Source organism: Nerophis lumbriciformis, linkage group LG18 (genome assembly GCF_033978685.3).
Source record: "Nerophis lumbriciformis linkage group LG18, RoL_Nlum_v2.1, whole genome shotgun sequence".
In the NCBI taxonomy this organism is placed as follows: Eukaryota; Metazoa; Chordata; class Actinopteri; order Syngnathiformes; family Syngnathidae; genus Nerophis; species Nerophis lumbriciformis.
Genome location: NC_084565.2, coordinates 24,237,422 through 24,256,139, shown reverse-complemented (window position 1 = coordinate 24,256,139; position 18,718 = coordinate 24,237,422). Strand labels below are relative to the sequence as shown.

At 41.0% G+C, this 18,718-nt stretch overlaps 2 protein-coding genes across 3 annotated transcripts in view; both read right to left on the bottom strand.

Moving 5' to 3' along the window:
* cpamd8 (C3 and PZP like alpha-2-macroglobulin domain containing 8) overlaps nucleotides 1-4,149 on the bottom strand; it is a 139,367-nt gene extending 135,218 nt beyond the window's left edge. For both annotated transcript variants that reach the window (XM_061977879.1, XM_061977880.1), the window contains exon 1: nucleotides 3,701-4,149. In XM_061977879.1, coding sequence (XP_061833863.1) covers nucleotides 3,701-3,783 — 83 coding nt within the window. In that variant the 5' untranslated portion in view covers nucleotides 3,784-4,149. The remainder of the gene's footprint in view (nucleotides 1-3,700) is intronic.
* A 3,638-nt stretch (nucleotides 4,150-7,787) lies between these two features.
* Nucleotides 7,788-18,718, bottom strand: sac3d1 (SAC3 domain containing 1). Its single transcript, XM_061977878.1, has 4 exons — nucleotides 18,587-18,718; nucleotides 11,427-11,835; nucleotides 11,064-11,346; nucleotides 7,788-8,686 (listed from the first exon to the last, which is right to left on the bottom strand). The coding sequence occupies exons 1-4, from the start codon at nucleotides 18,613-18,615 to the stop codon at nucleotides 8,211-8,213; spliced, it is 1,197 nt and encodes a 398-aa protein (XP_061833862.1). The 5' UTR covers nucleotides 18,616-18,718; the 3' UTR covers nucleotides 7,788-8,210.

Below are 18,718 nucleotides of genomic sequence, written 5' to 3'. Positions count from 1 at the left end.
CATGAAATTCTAAGTTAATTATTATTTGCAAAAAAATAAATAAAAAAAACGCCAGGTGAACAGCTGATTTTACAACTTCCGGTGCTGACGTAAGACAACCCGCGTCCCATATGTGACCGTAGGATGAACAAATACACTACGGTACTGAGACTATAGTGACCATTAACAGTTAGCTTTTACAGCTGGGTTGCCCAAAGTGCGGCACAGGGGCCATCTGTGGTCCGTGACTCGTTAGTCATCGGCCTTAAACACATTACAAAAAACAAAAAACAGAGGTCTCATTTGCACCCTGGTGGTGAAATCTATCAAAATTAGGAAGGTCAAAGATGTGGGCATTTTTAACAAATACAAGAATGTGTGCGTGTGTTCTTGTATTTCTACCCTTCTTGACACTTCAACAAGGAAAAGTACCTTCCATATGAGGACCGGTGAACAAGTTTGGGCCGAAATCATGGTCCCAATACAGAAAACCATTGCATCTAATAGAGAATGTCTCATTTGCACCCCTGGTGGTGAAATCTATCAAAATTAGGGTGGTCCCGGAAAGGAGGGATTTTTAAAATTGACTGTGTGGCGGTTTTAAAAGTGCTCCCCCTCTGGTCAACATATGAAATAACAACTGAGTGTAAGAAATTGAAAAGCACCCACTTCGGCCAAAATGTATTAAAAAAAATATAAAATTCCGCCCGAATGCAGCTGAGATAGGCTCCAGCACCCGCCGCGACCCTGAAAGGGACAAGCGGTAGAAAATGGATGGATGGAAATAAATATGTATATAGAGACATACTGTAATAATGGAAGTACCGTATTTTTTCGGAGTATAAGTCGCACCGGAGTATAAGTCGCACCTGCCGAAAATGCATAATAAAAAAGGAAAAAAACATATATAAGTCGCACTGGAGCCCGGCCAAACTATGGAAAAAAACTGCAACTTATAGTCCGAAAAATACGGTAAATAATGAAGATTAAAAAACAATTACAAGCTAAACAAAAAAATAACTAAAAGCAGTGTTTTTCTCAATGTGGCGACTTTTTTCTTATAAAATTGGGAACAATTTCTCATATTCTGTTTCTGTAATATTGCAATATTTTCTTTTAAAATTATTACTTTATGTAAAAGTATTACTCTTTAAACCAAAATCGTGAAACTTGTCAGATATAATTCCGACTTTTATCACAATATTGCCAATTTGTGTGTTGTTCTTGTAAAATAGAGACATTTTTTGAGTAAAATCATGACTTTTGTAAAAATTTTGCCAAGTAAAATTCCGATTATTATTATGATAGTATTGCCAACATTTTAAAGTTTTCTTATACAATTGTGACTTTTGTCGAGTAAAATTACGACTCTTCATAAAATTGCCAAAATGTTAAGCTTTTCTTGTAGAATTGCGACTATTATTACCGTATTTTTCGGAGTATAAGTCGCTCCGGAGTATAAGTCGCACCTGCTGAAAATGCATAATAAAGAAGGAAAAAAACATTTATAAGTCGCACTGGAGTATAAGTCGCATTTTTGGGGGGAAATTTATTTGATAAAAGCCAACACCAAGAATAGACATTTGAAAGGCAATTTAAAATAAATAAGAATAGTGAACAACAGGCTGAATAAGTGTACGTTATATGAGGCATAAATAACCAACTGAGAACGTGCCTGGTATGTTAATGTAACATATTATGGTAAGAGTCATTCAAATAACTATAACATATAGAACATGCTATACGTTTACCAAACAATCTGTCACTCCTAATCGCTAAATCCCATGAAATCTTATACGTCTAGTCTCTTACGTGAATGAGCTAAATAATATTATTTGATATTTTACGGTAATGTGTTAATAATTTCACACATAAGTCGCTCCTGAGTATAAGTCGCACCCCCGGCCAAACTATGAAAAAAACTGCGACTTATAGTCCGAAATATACGGTAAGTAAAATTCCAACTTTAATCATAATATTGCACATATGTTCAGTTGTTCTTGTGAAATTTTGACTTTTGTTGAGTAAAATTACAACTTTTATTTGTTAAGCATTTAAGTCCCATCTTATAACTCATTTGTATACTCTAGTCTTTAAATAGACCCCCCTTTTAAACCAGTTGATCTGCCGTCTCTTTTCTGCTCTGTCCCCCTCTCCTTCGTGGAAAGGGGGGTTCACAGATTAGGTGACCACAGATGATTCGCTAGCTGTTCAAAGTCGGGACCCGGGGTAGACCCCTCATCTGTGCATTAGTTGGGTACGTCTCTGCACTGCTGACCTGTCTAAACTCAAGATGATCCCCTGCTGGCCACTATGGACTGGACTCTCACACTATTAACGAGATCCACTCGACGTCCATCGCCACGCTGTTGTAACAATTGGTTTGGCATTGTCTTGCTGAAATAAGCAGGGGCGTCCACGATAACGTTGCTTGGATGGCAACATATGTTGCTCCAAAACCTGTATGTACCTTTCAGGATTAATGGTGCCTTCACAGATGTGTAAGTTACCCATGCCTTGGGCACTAATACACCCCCATACCATCACAGATGCTGGCCTTTGAACTTTGCACCTATAACAATCCAGATGGTTCTTTTCTTCTTTGTTCCAGGAGGACACGACGTCCACAGTTTCCAAAAGCAATTTGGAAATGTTGACTCGTCAGACCACAGAGCACTTTTCCACTTTGCATCAGTCCATCTTAGATGAGCTCGGGCCCAGCAAAGGTGTTTTTGATAAATGGCTTTGGCTTTGCATAGTTGAATTTTAACTTGCACTTACAGATGTAGAAACGAACTGTAGTTACTGACCGTGGTTTTCTGAAGTGTTCCTGAGCCCATGCGGTGATATCCTTTACACACTGATGTCGCTTTTTGATGCAGTACCGCCTGAGGGATTAAAGGTCACAGGCTTAGCCGCTTTCGCGCAGTGATTTCTCCTGACTCTCTAAACCTTTTGATGATATTAAGGACGGTCGCCCAGGGCGGGGGTCCCCAGATTGGGAACGGCGTGGCGCAGTTGGAAGAGTGGCCGTGCCAGCAACCTGAGGGTTCCTGGTTCAATCCCCAGTTTCTACCAACCTCGTCACGTCCGTTGTGTCCTTGAGGAAGACACTTCACCCTTGCTCCTGATGGGTCGTGGTTAGGGCCTTGCGTGGCAGCTCCCGCCATCAGTGTGTGAGTGGGTGAACGTGGAAATAGTGTCAAAGCGCTTTGAGTACCTTGAAGGTAGAAAAGCGCTATACAAGTATAACCCATCTGCGGTCCGCTCCAAGGTTTCTCATTGGAGTTTTTCCTTGCCCTGCTGCGGGATCTGAGCCGAGAATGTCGTTGTGGCTTGTACAGCCCTTTGAGACACTTGTGATTTAGGGCTGTATAAATAAACTTTGATTGATTGATTGATTGATTGATGATTATAATACTAGAGGTAGGCATTTTTCGGTGGTCTCAAGAAGGTAACAAATACAAGAATGTGTGTGTGTGTGTTTTGAAATCCACATGTTTTTCCACTTTGAGGCTGAGTTAAAAGTCTGTTTGTTGGAAAGAAGCAACATCTGAAGATCCCAACATCCATGTAGCAATCTATTAAAGCCATGCATGTTTTAAACAATTAACCTTAATTGCCTTTTTTTTTTTAATGCAAAACCTTGCAAAAGAGCATTTTTAATATCACATGTTTTAAGAACTTTAAATTCAGAGTAAACAGAAGCAGAGTTACTTACGCCTTGTCTTGTGCATGACTTGTGTTCATGTTGCACATGAACAAAGTCCACCAAAAGCTTAAAGCTGTCAGGAACTGCAGCATTTTCTGCCCACGAAATATCCCGCGTGTGCAAAAAGAAAGGGATCCTCGTCCTGGTGTCCTGTAAGTGAAATTGAGTTTTTAGAGCCTCTTCAGGTCTATGAAGTGTTCGTCATCAGTCCTATCCCATGTGTCTCCTTCTTCTCTTCTTCTCCCGCCCCGGCTCCCTTCTCTCATATTTCACCATTACAAATTGTTCAAAGCGTCCTCCCACTTCGCCGTGCGATCAAAAAAAAAAGAAGAAAAAAAAAAAAAAAAAAGAGAGAGGTTTAGTATTAAGGTCCACGTTGGTAGCGATGTTGTTTTTGGACGGATAGAGAAAGGGAAAAAAGCCCGGGCTGGGGTCGCTTAAGCTCGGCTCTTCTCGGCTTGACTGCCCGGAACTGACTGACTGGCTGGAGCTTGGTCGGTTTACTTTAACATGCACTTTTTTTTCCCTTTTTTTTTTTTACACCTTTCCATTGTTCTGGTAGTGTAATATAGCGACATGATGACAGTGATGACGGTGTAAATTTAACTATTTTACCAAAAAAAAAAAAAAAAAACGCTTAAAGTAGAAATGTGCTCGTGAGTTTTATTTATTCGTTGGTTAGCTGAGGATTACAAGGACGGTTCTCTGCTGCCCCCAAGCGGCCATAGAACGATAGTGCAACACAACATGTTGAAAGAACCATATTGGACCAATAATACAACAAAAAAAATTTGTCTGGAGCTGCAAAAAATGTAAAGCCTGATACACTATATTCCCAAAAGTATTTGGCCACCCATCCAAATGATCAGAATCAGCTTAAGTTGTTCAAAAGTCCGGGGTCTCCGTTGTGGTATTTTACGCTTCATATTGCGCCACACATTTTCAATGGGAGACAAGTCTGGACTACAGGCAGGCCAGTCTAGTACCCGCACTCTTTTACTATGAAGCCACGCTGTTGTAACAATTGGCTTGGCATTGTCTTGCTGAAATAAGCAGGGGCGTCCACGATAACGTTGCTTGGATGGCAACATATGTTGCTCCAAAACCTGAATCAGCATTAATGGTGCCTTCATAGATGTGTAAGTTACCCATGTCTTGGGCACTAATACACCCCCATACCATCACAGATGCTGTATCGTCAACTTTGCGCCTATAACAATCCGGATGGTTCTTTTCCTCTTTGTTCCACAGGACACGACGTCCACAGTTTCCAAAAGCAATTTGGAAATGTTGACTCGTCGGGCCACAGAACACTTTTCCACTTTGCATCAGTCCATCTTAGATGAGCTCTGGCCCAGCAAAGCCTGCGGCGTTTCTGGGTGTTGTTGATAAATGGCTTTGGCTTTGCACAGTTGAATTTTAACTTGCACTTACAGATGTAGAAACGAACTGTAGTTACTGACAGTGGTTTTCTGAAGTGTTCCTGAGCCCATGTGGTGATATCCTTTACACACTGATGTCGCTTTTTGATGCAGTACCGCCTGAGGGATTAAAGGTCACAGGCTTACGCGCAGTGATTTCTCCAGATTCTCTGACCCTTTTGATGATATTACGGACCGTAGATGGTGAAATCCCTAAATTCCTTGGTCTTAAACCGTTCGACAATTTGCTCACGCAGTTGTGGACAAAGGGGTGACCCTCGCCCCATCCTTGTTTGTGAATGACTGAGCATTTAATGGAAGCTGCTTTTATACCCAATCATGGCACCCACCTGTTCCCAATTAGCCTGTTCACCTGTGGGTTGTTCCAAATAAGTGTTTGATGAGCATTCCTCAACTCTCTGTCTTTTTTGCCACTTGTGCCAACATGTTGCAGGCATCAAATTCCAAATGAGCTAATATTTGCAAAAAATAACAAGTTTACCAGTTCGAACATTAAATATCTTGTTTTTGCAGTCTATTCAGTTGAATATAGGTTGAAAAGGATTAGCAAATCATTGTATTGTTTTTATTTACCATTTACACAACCTGCCAACTTCACTGGTTTCGGGTTTTAAATTAAAATGAATATTTTCAAGGATAAGCAAACATAAAGGTAACCAAGAGATGAGACAACATTTGGATGATAGTAAATTGTTATTTTTGTATCTTGCAGCGGATTTATGACACAGGTCAAAACTGACCGGTTAAGAATTGAGGCGCTAACAGATAGTTAGGAGGAAGGTTCCCAGCAAGCACAAGTTGATTATCCATGTTTTTTTAAAACTGACTTTAAACAACGTTGCAAAATAGTTGTCTTTGTTAATCGAGACAACGTTGATGTCGAACATTGGATCCACGTTGTTGGTTTCAAAGATCAAATCAATGTCACAACCCGACATTGAATAAACATCAAAAAGCATGTTGTTTCAACATCGCATTTGTGTTGTAAAATATTGGTTGGAAAATGATTAAAATTGGTCAAATCAATGTCAGAACCCAACATTGATTAAACGTTATCAAAAAGCATGTTGTTCCAATGTTAGTTAGGTTTGAGTTGCTCAACGTCAGGACCTAATTCAACAAGTTCCCAACGTTGTTTTGATGTCTTGTGCCTGCTGAGTTAATCTAACTTGACATTAATTTGATGTATATTTTGTAAACAAAAACAAACTTATGGGAAAAAAATGTTCAATGATGGGAAACAAATTGTTCAATGATTTAAATTTTTGATCCGAAATGACAAATTTAACATTATAAAAACAAAGTTTTACATTTTCCTGGAACATTGTGCACCACAGGAGATATTCTTATCAGTAAAGTGAGAACACACACACACACACACACACACACACACACACACACACACACACACACACACACACACACACACACACACACACACACACACACACACACACACACACACACACACACACACACACACACACACACACACAGGCTAGCAGGGCAAATGTCCCTAACGCGGCCACAAAAAAAAAACCCAGGTTTGAGTACCACAAGTCCCGCAGCCGGCCACGCGAGTCCTGGGGTGCCCAATATGCCCAAAACGCACCCAGCATAGTCACAGGGGTGGGGGGGAGCAAAAATTCCCCTTCAGGGGACCTTTTGCAGCCGGCCACACGAGTCCAGGGGTGCCCAACATGTCCAAAACGCACCCAGCAAAGTCACACTGTGAGTGGGGAAGAAAAGTTGGGAAAGTGGGCAAAAGTCCCGAAAATGATCAAAAATGACACCCAGGTTCCACAAGTCCTGCCGCGTTCCACCCGAGTCCGGGGGTGCCCCCGACATGTCCAAAACGCACCCAGCAAAGTCGCACTGTGAGTGTGGAAGAAAAGTTGGAAAAAGTCCCGAAAATGATCAAAAATGACACCCAGGTTCGAGTCCCACAGGTCCAGCCGCGTTCCACCCGAGTCCGGGGGTGCCCCCGACATGTCCAAAACCCACCCAGCAAAGTCGCACTGTGAGTGGGGAAGAAAAGTTGGAAAAGTCCCCAAAACAAATCCCCTACAGTGATTTTGTAAACAGGTATCCCTTCAGGGGACCTTTATTTTGGTCCCCATAACGTCAAACGTCCCATAAAGTGACTTTGTAAACAGAAAGACGTCCCCAATAAGTACGCATTGCGAGAACACGCGCACACACACACACACACACACACACACACATTTGCTTATTGAGGGGTGTGTACACAAATGTTTCAAAGTGCATTGTATTGCTGTGGTCAGATACTGTAAAAAATGCATTGTAAATTTAAATTTAAAATACTGGCTAATAGGCATTACTTTTTACATTTACAGTAATTTAGTGTTAAGTTCTGCAATGAGGTGGCGACTTGTCCAGGGTGTACCCCGCCTTCCGCCCGATTGTAGCTGAGATAGGCTCCAGCGCCCCCCGCCACCCCAATGGGAATAAGCGGTAGAAAATGGATGGATTGATGGATAGTGTTAAGTTTAATGCTGTGAAACAAGAGTACTGTCATTTTTATAGTAATGTGTTGTAAAGTTACAGTACATTTTGATGACAGTATTTCACTGTAAAATAATACTGTTAAACACATTAAAAATGTTCACAATGTAGGCATAAAAAAGGCACAATTATGAACTAATCCAGCATTAATCTTTATTTTAGATGTGAGTCAATCTGATGTGCATTCACATTTTGCACCTTTAATCTCAAATTGGGTCTCAAATGGGTTTATTTATTGAAAAACGTACTACTCTTCACATTTATTTAACAAATAAGAACACGGATGCACCAACAAACATACTCCAGCAGGTTCCCTTAAGGCTAAAAATACAATTTATATTAAACGGTGCTGTAAAACATTTCTCTCTCTACCATTTACAAAAGTAATTGTTTGTTATGGTTGTAGGTAACAGTGGTGCAGACAATCTGTATGCCATTATTCTGAGATGGTTTGCTAAAAACACAATTTTAGAACGCTCTCAGTATGATGTCTAAACTATTGTAACTTCCGTCACTTGTAAAAATGCATGTTTACCTGAGCAGGAAGTACTTCATTTCAGTCGAGTACAGCCATGAACAATATTTCCAATGGTGAGGTCCTTCAGTTTCTTCTCCAAAACATTGTGAAAAAGAGGACAGCTTAGTTTTTCCTGTTCCGGCTCAGAGAAAGCAGCCTTGGAGAACGCCACCTGATTCTCCTGATTGACCTCCACCCCGTATGTCTGACAGAGAACTGTGGCGAGAGAATTGTCCAAAAATAGGAGCTTGGACAGAATATCAAGGGGGAAGCGACAGTTCCTGCTGTTGTAGCCGTGGCTGTAAATCAGCAGCAGGTCCTTACGGCTTGCCGTCAGGTGACGGTGCAGAGCGCAGCCCTGCAGGAAGGCGAGCTTGCTGGCCAATCGCAGCAAACGCACGGGGTTCCGCTCCAGAAAGGCCCGGTTGATGGAGAGCGCGAGCGCAACGGCGGGGGAGCGGCGAAGCTGTGTTGGGAGCTTCATGATGTGCTGCGCGGCCTGGAATGAACCTTGTGGTGAAGGATGACACATTGTGTTTATTACAACTGCCTCTCTGGGCACAGCCGTAATTCTCTGGTTCAATAAATTACCAAAGCTTTTCCGGACTATAAGGCGCACTTAAAATCCTTTTTTTCCCCGTCAAAACTCGACAGTGCACCTTATAAACCTAAAGTACAGAATAATTCTGGTGTTGCTTACCGACCTCGAATCAATTTTATTTGGTACATGGTGTAATGATAAGTGTCACCAGTAGATGGCAGTCGAACATAAGAGATACACGTAGACAGCACTATGATGGCAATATGACTCAAGTGAACAACACCCAACATTTTATATGTTCCATTGAAAATATTGAACATTACACACGGCGCTCAAAAATCTATCAAAATGTTTTAGTACGACTTTGGTAAGCTATGAAGCCGCACCGCTTGAAGGATTGTCGGCACATTAAACAAACGATTATTATTATGGCGTGTGTATAAGGTAAGACATATGTGGCGTTTTGTTTCGCAATATTATGCAAAAGCAACTTTTCTTACATTCTGGTACCTGCTGATCTAAAGTACCAATGATTGTCACACACACACTAGATGCGGTGAGATTATCCTCTGCATTTGACCCATCAAGGAGCAGTGAGCAGCAGCGGTGGCCACGCCCGGGAATCATTTTGGTGATTTAACCCCCAATTCCAACCCTTGATACTGAGTGCCAAGCAAGGAGGTCTGTATGGATCTGCATAAATCCTGAAAAATTGCGCCAATCCGCCTTTGTAGTCCGTGCCGACGCCGTAGTCGATAAGCTTCTTCTTTTTCTCTATCTTCTTGTTATGGGACATTCATCCGCCGCTGTTGTCATTTCTAATATAAAGTACCGTATTTTTCGGAGTATAAGTCGCTCCGGAATATAAATCGCTCCGGAGTATAAGTCGCACCGGCCGAAAATGCATAATAAAGAAGGAAAAAAACATACATATGTCGCACTGGAGTATAAGTCGCATTTTTGGGGGAAATTTATTTGATAAAACCCAACACCAAGAATAGACATTTGAAAGGCAATTTAAAATAAATAAAGAATAGTGAACAACAGGCTGAATAAGTGTACGTTATATGAGGCATAAATAACCAACTGAGAACGTGCCTGGTATGTGAACGTAACATATTATGGTAAGAGTCATTCAAATAACTATAACATATAGAACATGCTATACGTTTACCAAACAATCTGTCACTCCTGATCGCTAAATCCCATGAAATCTTATAAGTCTAGTCTCTTACGTGAATGAGCTAAATAATATTATTCGATATTTTACGGTAATGTGTTAATAATGTCACACATAAGTCGCTCCCGAGTATAAGTCGCACCAAACTATGAAAAAAAACTGCGACTTATAGTCCGAAAAATACGGTAGTGTAAAGTTCTTACTTATATCTGTCAGTAAACTCGCCATGAAAGCGCTAAAACACACCGGTGTAGTGAGTTTACATTATTCACCCAACGAACTTTAGTTATTAGAGAGTTCCGGTCAGACGGTTTTTCACGGGACACATTTACAGCCTTGTTGTTGTTTCCGGATGAGGAGATGTTGCTCCGTTATTGATTGAAGTAAAGTCTGAATGTCATTAAAACAGTTAGCGCCATCTTTTGACACTTCTTCCACTCCCGTCTTTGCACGCTACACCGCTACAACAAAGATGACGGGTGAAGATGTCGATGTGAATGACTATGAGAAACCTTGGAGAGGACCGCATATGTGGGTGGGGAGACCGGATGTAATGGACGGCGAGTGGGTCTGACATACTATTGTGAAAGTCCAGTCCATAGTAGATCTAACATAATAGTGAGAGTCCAGTCCATAGTCCATAATCCGGTGCGACTTTTGAATGAAAATAACCCTGACTCGACCCGCTCATCGGCAGTGCGCCATATGGTCCGGAAAATACGGTACTACTAAAAGAGAAGTTGTCTAGTATGTTCACGATCCTATTTAATTTGATTGAATTGTTCTTTGAGTGCAATAAGAAACATATGTTTAATGTATCTTAAGATTTTCAGTTAAAATAAAGCCAATAATTAAATTTTTTGTGGTCCCCTTTATTTTGAAAAGTATCAAAATACATGTTGGTACCGGTACCAAAACACTGGTATAGGCAACCCTGTATGTAATGTACCGAGAGGGTTAAGCTTTATTTTACTGGAGTTAACTTCTACTTTTATTATATAATATTTAATGTTACTTAAGTTGAGAGCTGTTATTAATACTGAATATATTTATTATTGTTGTTGTAGTTACAGCCATGTACAGCTCTTGTGTTGGAGGTTATTAGATTGTGCATGTGTACCAATTAAAAACATCAATATGTTAAATATAAAAACTGCAAAACCCACCTAAGTTATACAGCAAACTGAGAGCGTGGAATTCTTCTTGGTTGGCATGATGTGCTCTTCCTTGTGCGTAGCAGTCCAGCAGCCAGCTCAAGATCTCCTGGAGGTGTGTGTCGTTGATACGCGGGTCGTAAAGTCGTAGAGGCTCACCACAAAGCCGGTAGGAGGCGTAGATGAGAAAGCGTACAGTCCGCTCTAAAATGGCAGCGCACTCCGGCCCGTGCACCCTTTGGATGATCATGTCCTGCTTGATGCTGCGCAGGCGGTCAAACACAAAGCTATACACCTGTTACACAATGTAAAAATGTTCAGTTAGGGTTTGTAGAATAATATCATGTTAGTGGATGACTATGAACAGGTACTAGCCTCAGTCCAAGGACACAGATGTGGATCAGCAGCAACCTCATCGATGAGGTAACACACAGTTTTTAACAACACAGCTGGAGGTCTGAGGTCAGCGGTGTTAGTGGCATCTTTCCCGGCCGCCGGTCTCGTATACTCCTTAACTGCGCGCAGGGGGTCAACCCGGGGTCGCCGGTCTTTCTCCGTGCCCGCCAGCATCTCGAAGCGGTGCAGACGGTTTTGGGTCTCCCGCTTTTGCAGCTCCACAGCAGGACACATAGTCTGACAGATTCCTTTTGGTGTCGTTCCCTCTCCATTCTGCTCTGGCTTGACGTCTTCCTCCACTTGTCTTGTGACAAATTTACCTCGGCCTCGCCCTCGACCAGGGTTCCGCCGTCTTTTATCTCCTCCACCTGGTGCATCCTTCCTAGGGCTATCGCGAGAGACACGTAATCGATATCAACAAAAAACGCATTTGATAAAACGTTCAATATATATATATATATATATATATAGGTTTTTCTTTTTTAGTCGGAAGAAACCGGAAAGAATGAAGCATGGTTATATTCTGTAATATTGTACAATATACTGTAATATTGTACATGGTAATTGGGAATTGTTATACATTATATCGTAATATAATATAATAATATATCAGTATATATTATATCATGTATATATAATATGTAAATATTACATATACCGTATTTTTCGGATTATAAATCGCAGATTTTTTTCATAGTTTGGCCGGGGGTGCAACTTATACTCAGGAGCGACTTATGTGTGAAATTATTAACACATTACAGTAAAATATCAAATAATATTATTTATCTCATTCACGTAAGAGACTAGGCGTATATCAGTAATCGTCACACACACACGTCAACCAATAACAATTCGGCGGGGGGCGGGTCATGGCAGAAGTGCATTGTGGGAAAAAAAGATGCTACCTGCTACTACTTCCGTACCTATGAAAATTGATCATTTCAACATTGGCGGTAACTTATAAAAACTGAGAAGGGCTGAATAAAAATCATATACTGCAGGTTACAAGCTGGAAGTAGTGAAATATGCAGCAGAAAACGGCAATCGAGCAGCAGAAAGAAAGTTTGGAGTAAGCACAGGGGTCTCAAACTCAATTTACCTGGGGGCCACTGGATGCAGAAACTGGGTGAGGCTGGGCCGCAAGAAAATATTTCTTAAAAAAAATCTAACATGCACTTTTTAATGAATTCATCTTCTTTGAATGGCTTTCCCGCCCTATCAACCATCTCACTCACCATGTAGCTAGCTTTGACTGCTGCATCGCTCTTTTCGCTTGCTTTCTTGACGAAATCTTGTTGCCTCAGTAGACTGGTTTTAAAATTTGCAACCCGGTTCACTCTCTCATCTCCCTGTTATTTTGCATACTCCTCAGCATGTCTAGTTGTATAATGACGTTTCAAATTGTATTCCTTGTGCACCGCAACTTTCTCTGTATCAACTACCACAGAAAAGAGCTATAAAGATTATTCATAAAGTAGATTATTAAGAACACACTAACATATTATTTATTAATTCGGGTTTATTGAAATTACAGGAGCTAGTAAAATTACAGAGATTATGTGTCATGTTTAAGGCTAAAAGTAAAACATTACCAGCAAATTTACAAAAAATGTTTGTCATCACTTCTGAGAATGAAGAGCATAGTAGAAAAGGTAATTTCCAACATCAGTATTCAAGGACAACTTTAAAAGAAATGTGCATATCAGTGGTGGGGGTTAAACTATGGAATTCTCTTTACAATGAGATAAAAGATTGTAAAAATATTTCCAATTAAAAAAATATTAAAAGACAGAACAATAAGATCATATGGACAGCCATAAGTGTTTACATTTTGCTTTATAAATGATAAATGATAAATGGGTTGTACTTGTATAGCGGTTTTCTACCTTCAAGGTACTCAAAGCGCTTTGACACTACTTCGACATTTACCCATTCACACACACATTCACACACTGATGGAGGGAGCTGCCATGTAAGGCGCTAACCAGCACCCATCAGGAACAAGGGTGAAGTGTCTTGCTCAGGACACAACGGACATGACGAGGTTGGTACTAGGTGGGGATTGAACCAGGGACCCTCGGGTCGCGGACGGCCATTCTTCCACTGCGCCACGCCGTCCAATATATTATATTTATTATTTTACTTATTTTTTTCCTGGTTTTGTATTTGTTTTGTATCATCCCGTGAGGTGTATATTACTTCTTTTGTTCGGTTTGTACATCATGAAGTTTTGCCCTTCTTGTGTTTTTTTGTGTGTTTTTTTGTTTGTTTTCATTATATTTGGATGTAATTGTTGGTTTATATGATATCATTAAGTAAGACTACGTATTATGTTGAAAGGGGCAGAAAAATATAAGATTTTTCTTCATCCTGATCCTTCTCAAGCATTGATGTGTAAATGTATAATTGAGGTATAATTGTCTATAGATCAAAGATGCACATCAATGAAGGAGATAAATAAAAATGAAATGAAATAAGACACGTCGGGGTGCTCCTGTGCTCAATAAAGAAATATTGCATCAAAAATCGGCTCTGTCTGGAGCCAACGGGAGGGAGGAGGGGGGGCGCACATATATAGTGCGACTTATATATGTTTTTTCCTTCTTTATTATGCATTTTCGGCCGGTGCGACTTATACCCCGGAGCGATTTATAATCCGAAAAATACGGTATGTTATATTTCATATTGCTTGTATGGTAAATTTTTAGTCTACTTTATACACCTTTTGTTTTCGCCCTCTTTTTGTGCCCTCGTGTGCATTATCCTTTCCATCCTTTGTAACCGAGGTGCTGTGCATACGACATAATGTAATGCATCACACAATTCCAGTTGTTTCATTACAACACGTCCGAAAAGGAGTAGGAAGAAGCAGAGCTTATTTAATCCAACCCCTTTTCATACCATAGCAATTTTATCCAATTTCCTTGTCCTCTCTAACAGAACAGTGAACAAATAAATAATAAATAGTATACCATAGTAAGCATACAAATATTAAAAACATAAACAATCTTTGTCTCAATAAAAAAAACAAATAAAAGGAAAAAAAAAGGGTTGAAGATGTTCATCATAATTCTTGTTGTGTGTACTTTGTGAACACTTGTAGTTTGAACAGTCTCTTAAACTGAAACATATTGGTGCTTTGTTTGATTTCTTTGGTTGATCCGTTCCATAATTTAATTCCACATACGTATATACTAAAGGTTTTAAGTGTTGTACGAGCATACAAATGTTTTAAATTTGATTTTCCTCTAAGGTTATTGTGGAGGGAGGTGTGGCCAGCGCGCCTGCAAGAGCAAAGGTCACCGCCTCTGTCTATGGTGCTGAGGACAAGCACCATCGGATGGGGGCGGGCCATGTGTTGACGGCGAGACACAGCTGACAGGTGATTAGATTTCCCAGGTGGTACGTGTTAATCTAATCATCTGTTGTCTTTAACAGTGAGCGGCCGAGATCAGGGGGGAAAGAGGTGATACGGACGTGACTGAAAAGTCACGTTCTGCGGGAGAAAGACTTGGATAAAACCTTTGTGCATTAAAACTTTGTTAAAAACTGGAATCATTTTTGGTGATTTAACCCCCAATTCCAAGTGAGCAGTAGAGAATATTAAGTGATTTTTGGTCTAAATTAGAACATATTTTGCTTCATTCGTTATTGACGTGTTTCTTGCTACTTTATGTTGTATATTTTCCTTGGTTTTGTTGACATTTCCTTTCTTTTCTGCCTTGATGGCAAAGGGGATTAAAATCAGAGTAAGGCCCTTATTTTCTATATCATTTTCTTTGACAGAAATATTTAAAGGCCTACTGAAACCCACTACTACGGACCACGCAGTCTGATAGTTTATACATCAATGATGAAATCTTAACATTGCAACACATGCCAATACGGCCGGGTTAGCTTACTAAAGTGCAATTTTAAATTTCCCGCGAAATATCCTGCTGAAAACGTCTCGGTATGATGACGTCAGCGCATGACGTCACGGATTGTGGAGGACATTTTGGGACAGCATGTGGCCAGCTATTAAGTTGTCTGTTTTCATCGCAAAATTCCACAGTATTCTGGACATCCGTGTTGGTGAATCTTTTGCAATTTGTTCAATGAACAATGGAGACAGCAAAGAAGAAAGCTGTAGGTGGGAAGCGGTGTATTGCGGCAGGTGTTGTGCCGTATAACGCACCCCCGCCGTAGAATGCACCCCCTGACTGTTGTGCCGGATAACACAGCCGGTGTTTCATTGTTTACATTCCCGGAAGATGACAGTCAAGCTTTACCATTGGCCTGTGGAGAACTGGGACAACAGAGACTCTTACCAGGAGGACTTTGAGTTGGATGCGCAGACGCGGTACCGTGAGTACGCTTCCAAACATTTGATCGCTTGCCCGTACGTGCGTGCCGCTATGTGCATGTCACGTACGTAACTTTGGGGACTTTGGGGAAATATATGTGCTGTATGAACTTTGGGGAGGTGAACGGTACTATGGGCTGTGGGATTGAGTGTGTTGTGCAGGTGTTTGAGTTGTATTGGCGGGTTATATGGACGGGAGGGGGGAGGTGTTTGTTATGCGGGATTAATTTGTGGCATATTAAATATAAGCCTGGTTGTGTTGTAGCTAATAGAGTATATACAGGTAAAAGCCAGTAAATTAGAATATTTTGAAAAACTTGATTTATTTCAGTAATTGCATTCAAAAGGTGTAACTTGTACATTATATTTATTCATTGCACACAGACTGATGCATTCAAATGTTTATTTCATTTCATTTTGATGATTTGAAGTGGCAACAAATGAAAATCCAAAATTCCGTGTGTCACAAAATTAGAATATTACTTAAGGCTAATACAAAAAAGGGATTTTTAGAAATGTTGGCCAACTGAAAAGTATGAAAATGAAAAATATGAGCATGTACAATACTCAATACTTGGTTGGAGCTCCTTTTGCCTCAATTACTGCGTTAATGCGGCGTGGAATGGAGTCGATGAGTTTCTGGCACTGCTCAGGTGTTATGAGAGCCCAGGTTGCTCTGATAGTGGCCTTCAACTCTTCTGCGTTTTTGGGTCTGGCATTCTGCATCTTCCTTTTCACAATACCCCACAGATTTTCTATGGGGCTAAGGTCAGGGGAGTTGGCGGGCCAATTTAGAACAGAAATACCATGGTCCGTAAACCAGGCACGGGTAGATTTTGCGCTGTGTGCAGGCGCCAAGTCCTGTTGGAACTTGAAATCTCCATCTCCATAGAGCAGGTCAGCAGCAGGAAGCATGAAGTGCTCTAAAACTTGCTGGTAGACGGCTGCGTTGACCCTGGATCTCAGGAAACAGAGTGGACCGACACCAGCAGATGACATGGCACCCCAAACCATCACCCAACCATGCAAATTTTGCATTTCCTTTGGAAATCGAGGTCCCAGAGTCTGGAGGAAGACAGGAGAGGCACAGGATCCATGTTGCCTGAAGTCTAGTGTAAAGTTTCCACCATCAGTGATGGTTTGGGGTGCCATGTCATCTGCTGGTGTCGGTCCACTCTGTTTCCTGAGATCCAGGGTCATCGCAGCCGTCTACCAGCAAGTTTTAGAGCACTTCATGCTTCCTGCTGCTGACCTGCTCTATGGAGATGGAGATTTCAAGTTCCAACAGGACTTGGCGCCTGCACACAGCGCAAAATCTACCCGTGCCTGGTTTACGGACCATGGTATTTCTGTTCTAAATTGGCCCGCCAACTCCCCTGACCTTAGCCCCATAGAAAATCTGTGGGGTATTGTGAAAAGGAAGATGCAGAATGCCAGACCCAAAAACGCAGAAGAGTTGAAGGCCAATATCAGAGCAACCTGGGCTCTCATAACACCTGAGCAGTGCCAGAAACTCATCGACTCCATGCCACGCCACATTAACGCATTAATTGAGGCAAAAGGAGCTCCAACCAAGTATTGAGTATTGTACATGCTCATATTTTTCATTTTCATACTTTTCAGTTGGCCAACATTTCTAAAAATCCCTTTTTTGTATTAGCCTTAAGTAATATTCTAATTTTGTGACACACGGAATTTTGGATTTTCATTTGTTGCCACTTCAAATCATCAAAATTAAATGAAAAACATTTGAATGCATCAGTCTGTGTGCAATGAATAAATATAATGTACAAGTTACACCTTTTGAATGCAATTACTGAAATAAATCAAGTTTTTCAAAATATTCTAATTTACTGGCTTTTACCTGTATATGTCTTGTGTTTATTTACTGTTTTAGTCATTCCCAGCTGAATATCAGGTCCCACCCGCCTCTCACAGCATCTTCCCTATCTGAATCGCTCCCACTGCCCTCTAGTCCTTCACTCTCACTTTCCTCATCCACGGATCTTTCATCCTCGCTCAAATTAATGGGGAAATCGTCGCTTTCTCGGTCCGAATCGCTCTCGCTGCTGGTGGCCATGATTGTAAACAATGTGCGGATGTGAGGAGCTCCACAACCTGTGACGTCACGCTACTCGTCTGCTACTTCCGGTACAGGCAAGGCTTTTTTTATCAGCGACCAAAAGTTGCGAACCTTATAGTCGATGTTCTCTACTAAATCCTTTCAGCAAAAATATGGCAATATCGCGAAATGATCAAGTATGACACATAGAATGGACCTGCTATCCCCGTTTAAATAAGAAAATCGCATTTCAGCAGGCCTTTAATTCTAGCTTTGTGCAACCACGTTCGATGGATTTATGTAAAATGGATTAAAATGGAAGGTACTCAAAGTGCTTTGACATTATTTCCACATTCATGCATGATATGCAATGCGAGACCCTAACCACGACCCATCAGGAGTAAGGGTGAAGTGTCTTTCTCATCGGACATTGGCTGAAGCTGGGAATGGAACCAGGAACTCTCAAGTTGCTGGCCCTACCACATGAGCCACGCCGTCACCAATCACACCTTTGCTATTAAACAATGAGCACCTTTCACCTTGTTTACTGTTTATTTGACCAACAATTAGCTGGCACATAAACAAAAAAGCTAGTCATGTTGTATTGCCAGAATGTCAATTCTTCGACGTCACAATGCATACGAACACAAAACAATAATGTCTGCTTATGTCAATAAGACAGTTAGTTGGTATTAAAAACGTAAATGAGTGACAATATAAGTGTAAACTTACGTGCTACGAGAAGGACGCTGGCAGTTCATCAGTACTAAACTCTTCTTCGGTGCGATTCACAGGCGTGTCGTCATCATTTTAAGCGTACACTGCCCCCCTATCGGGAAAGACTGTCATATCACCTCACTCGAC

Excerpts from the sequence above, each read along its gene's own strand:
- sac3d1 (XM_061977878.1), bottom strand. The coding sequence starts at position 18,615 with ATGAACTGCCAGCGTCCTTCTCGTAGCAC. Across the intron at positions 11,836-18,586 it reads CAGCGTCCTTCTCGTAGCAC|CCCTAGGAAGGATGCACCAG; the intron begins GTAAGTTTACAC and ends CTCTCGCGATAG. Across the intron at positions 8,687-11,063 it reads CAGTTTGCTGTATAACTTAG|GTTCATTCCAGGCCGCGCAG; the intron begins GTGGGTTTTGCA and ends CTTCACCACAAG.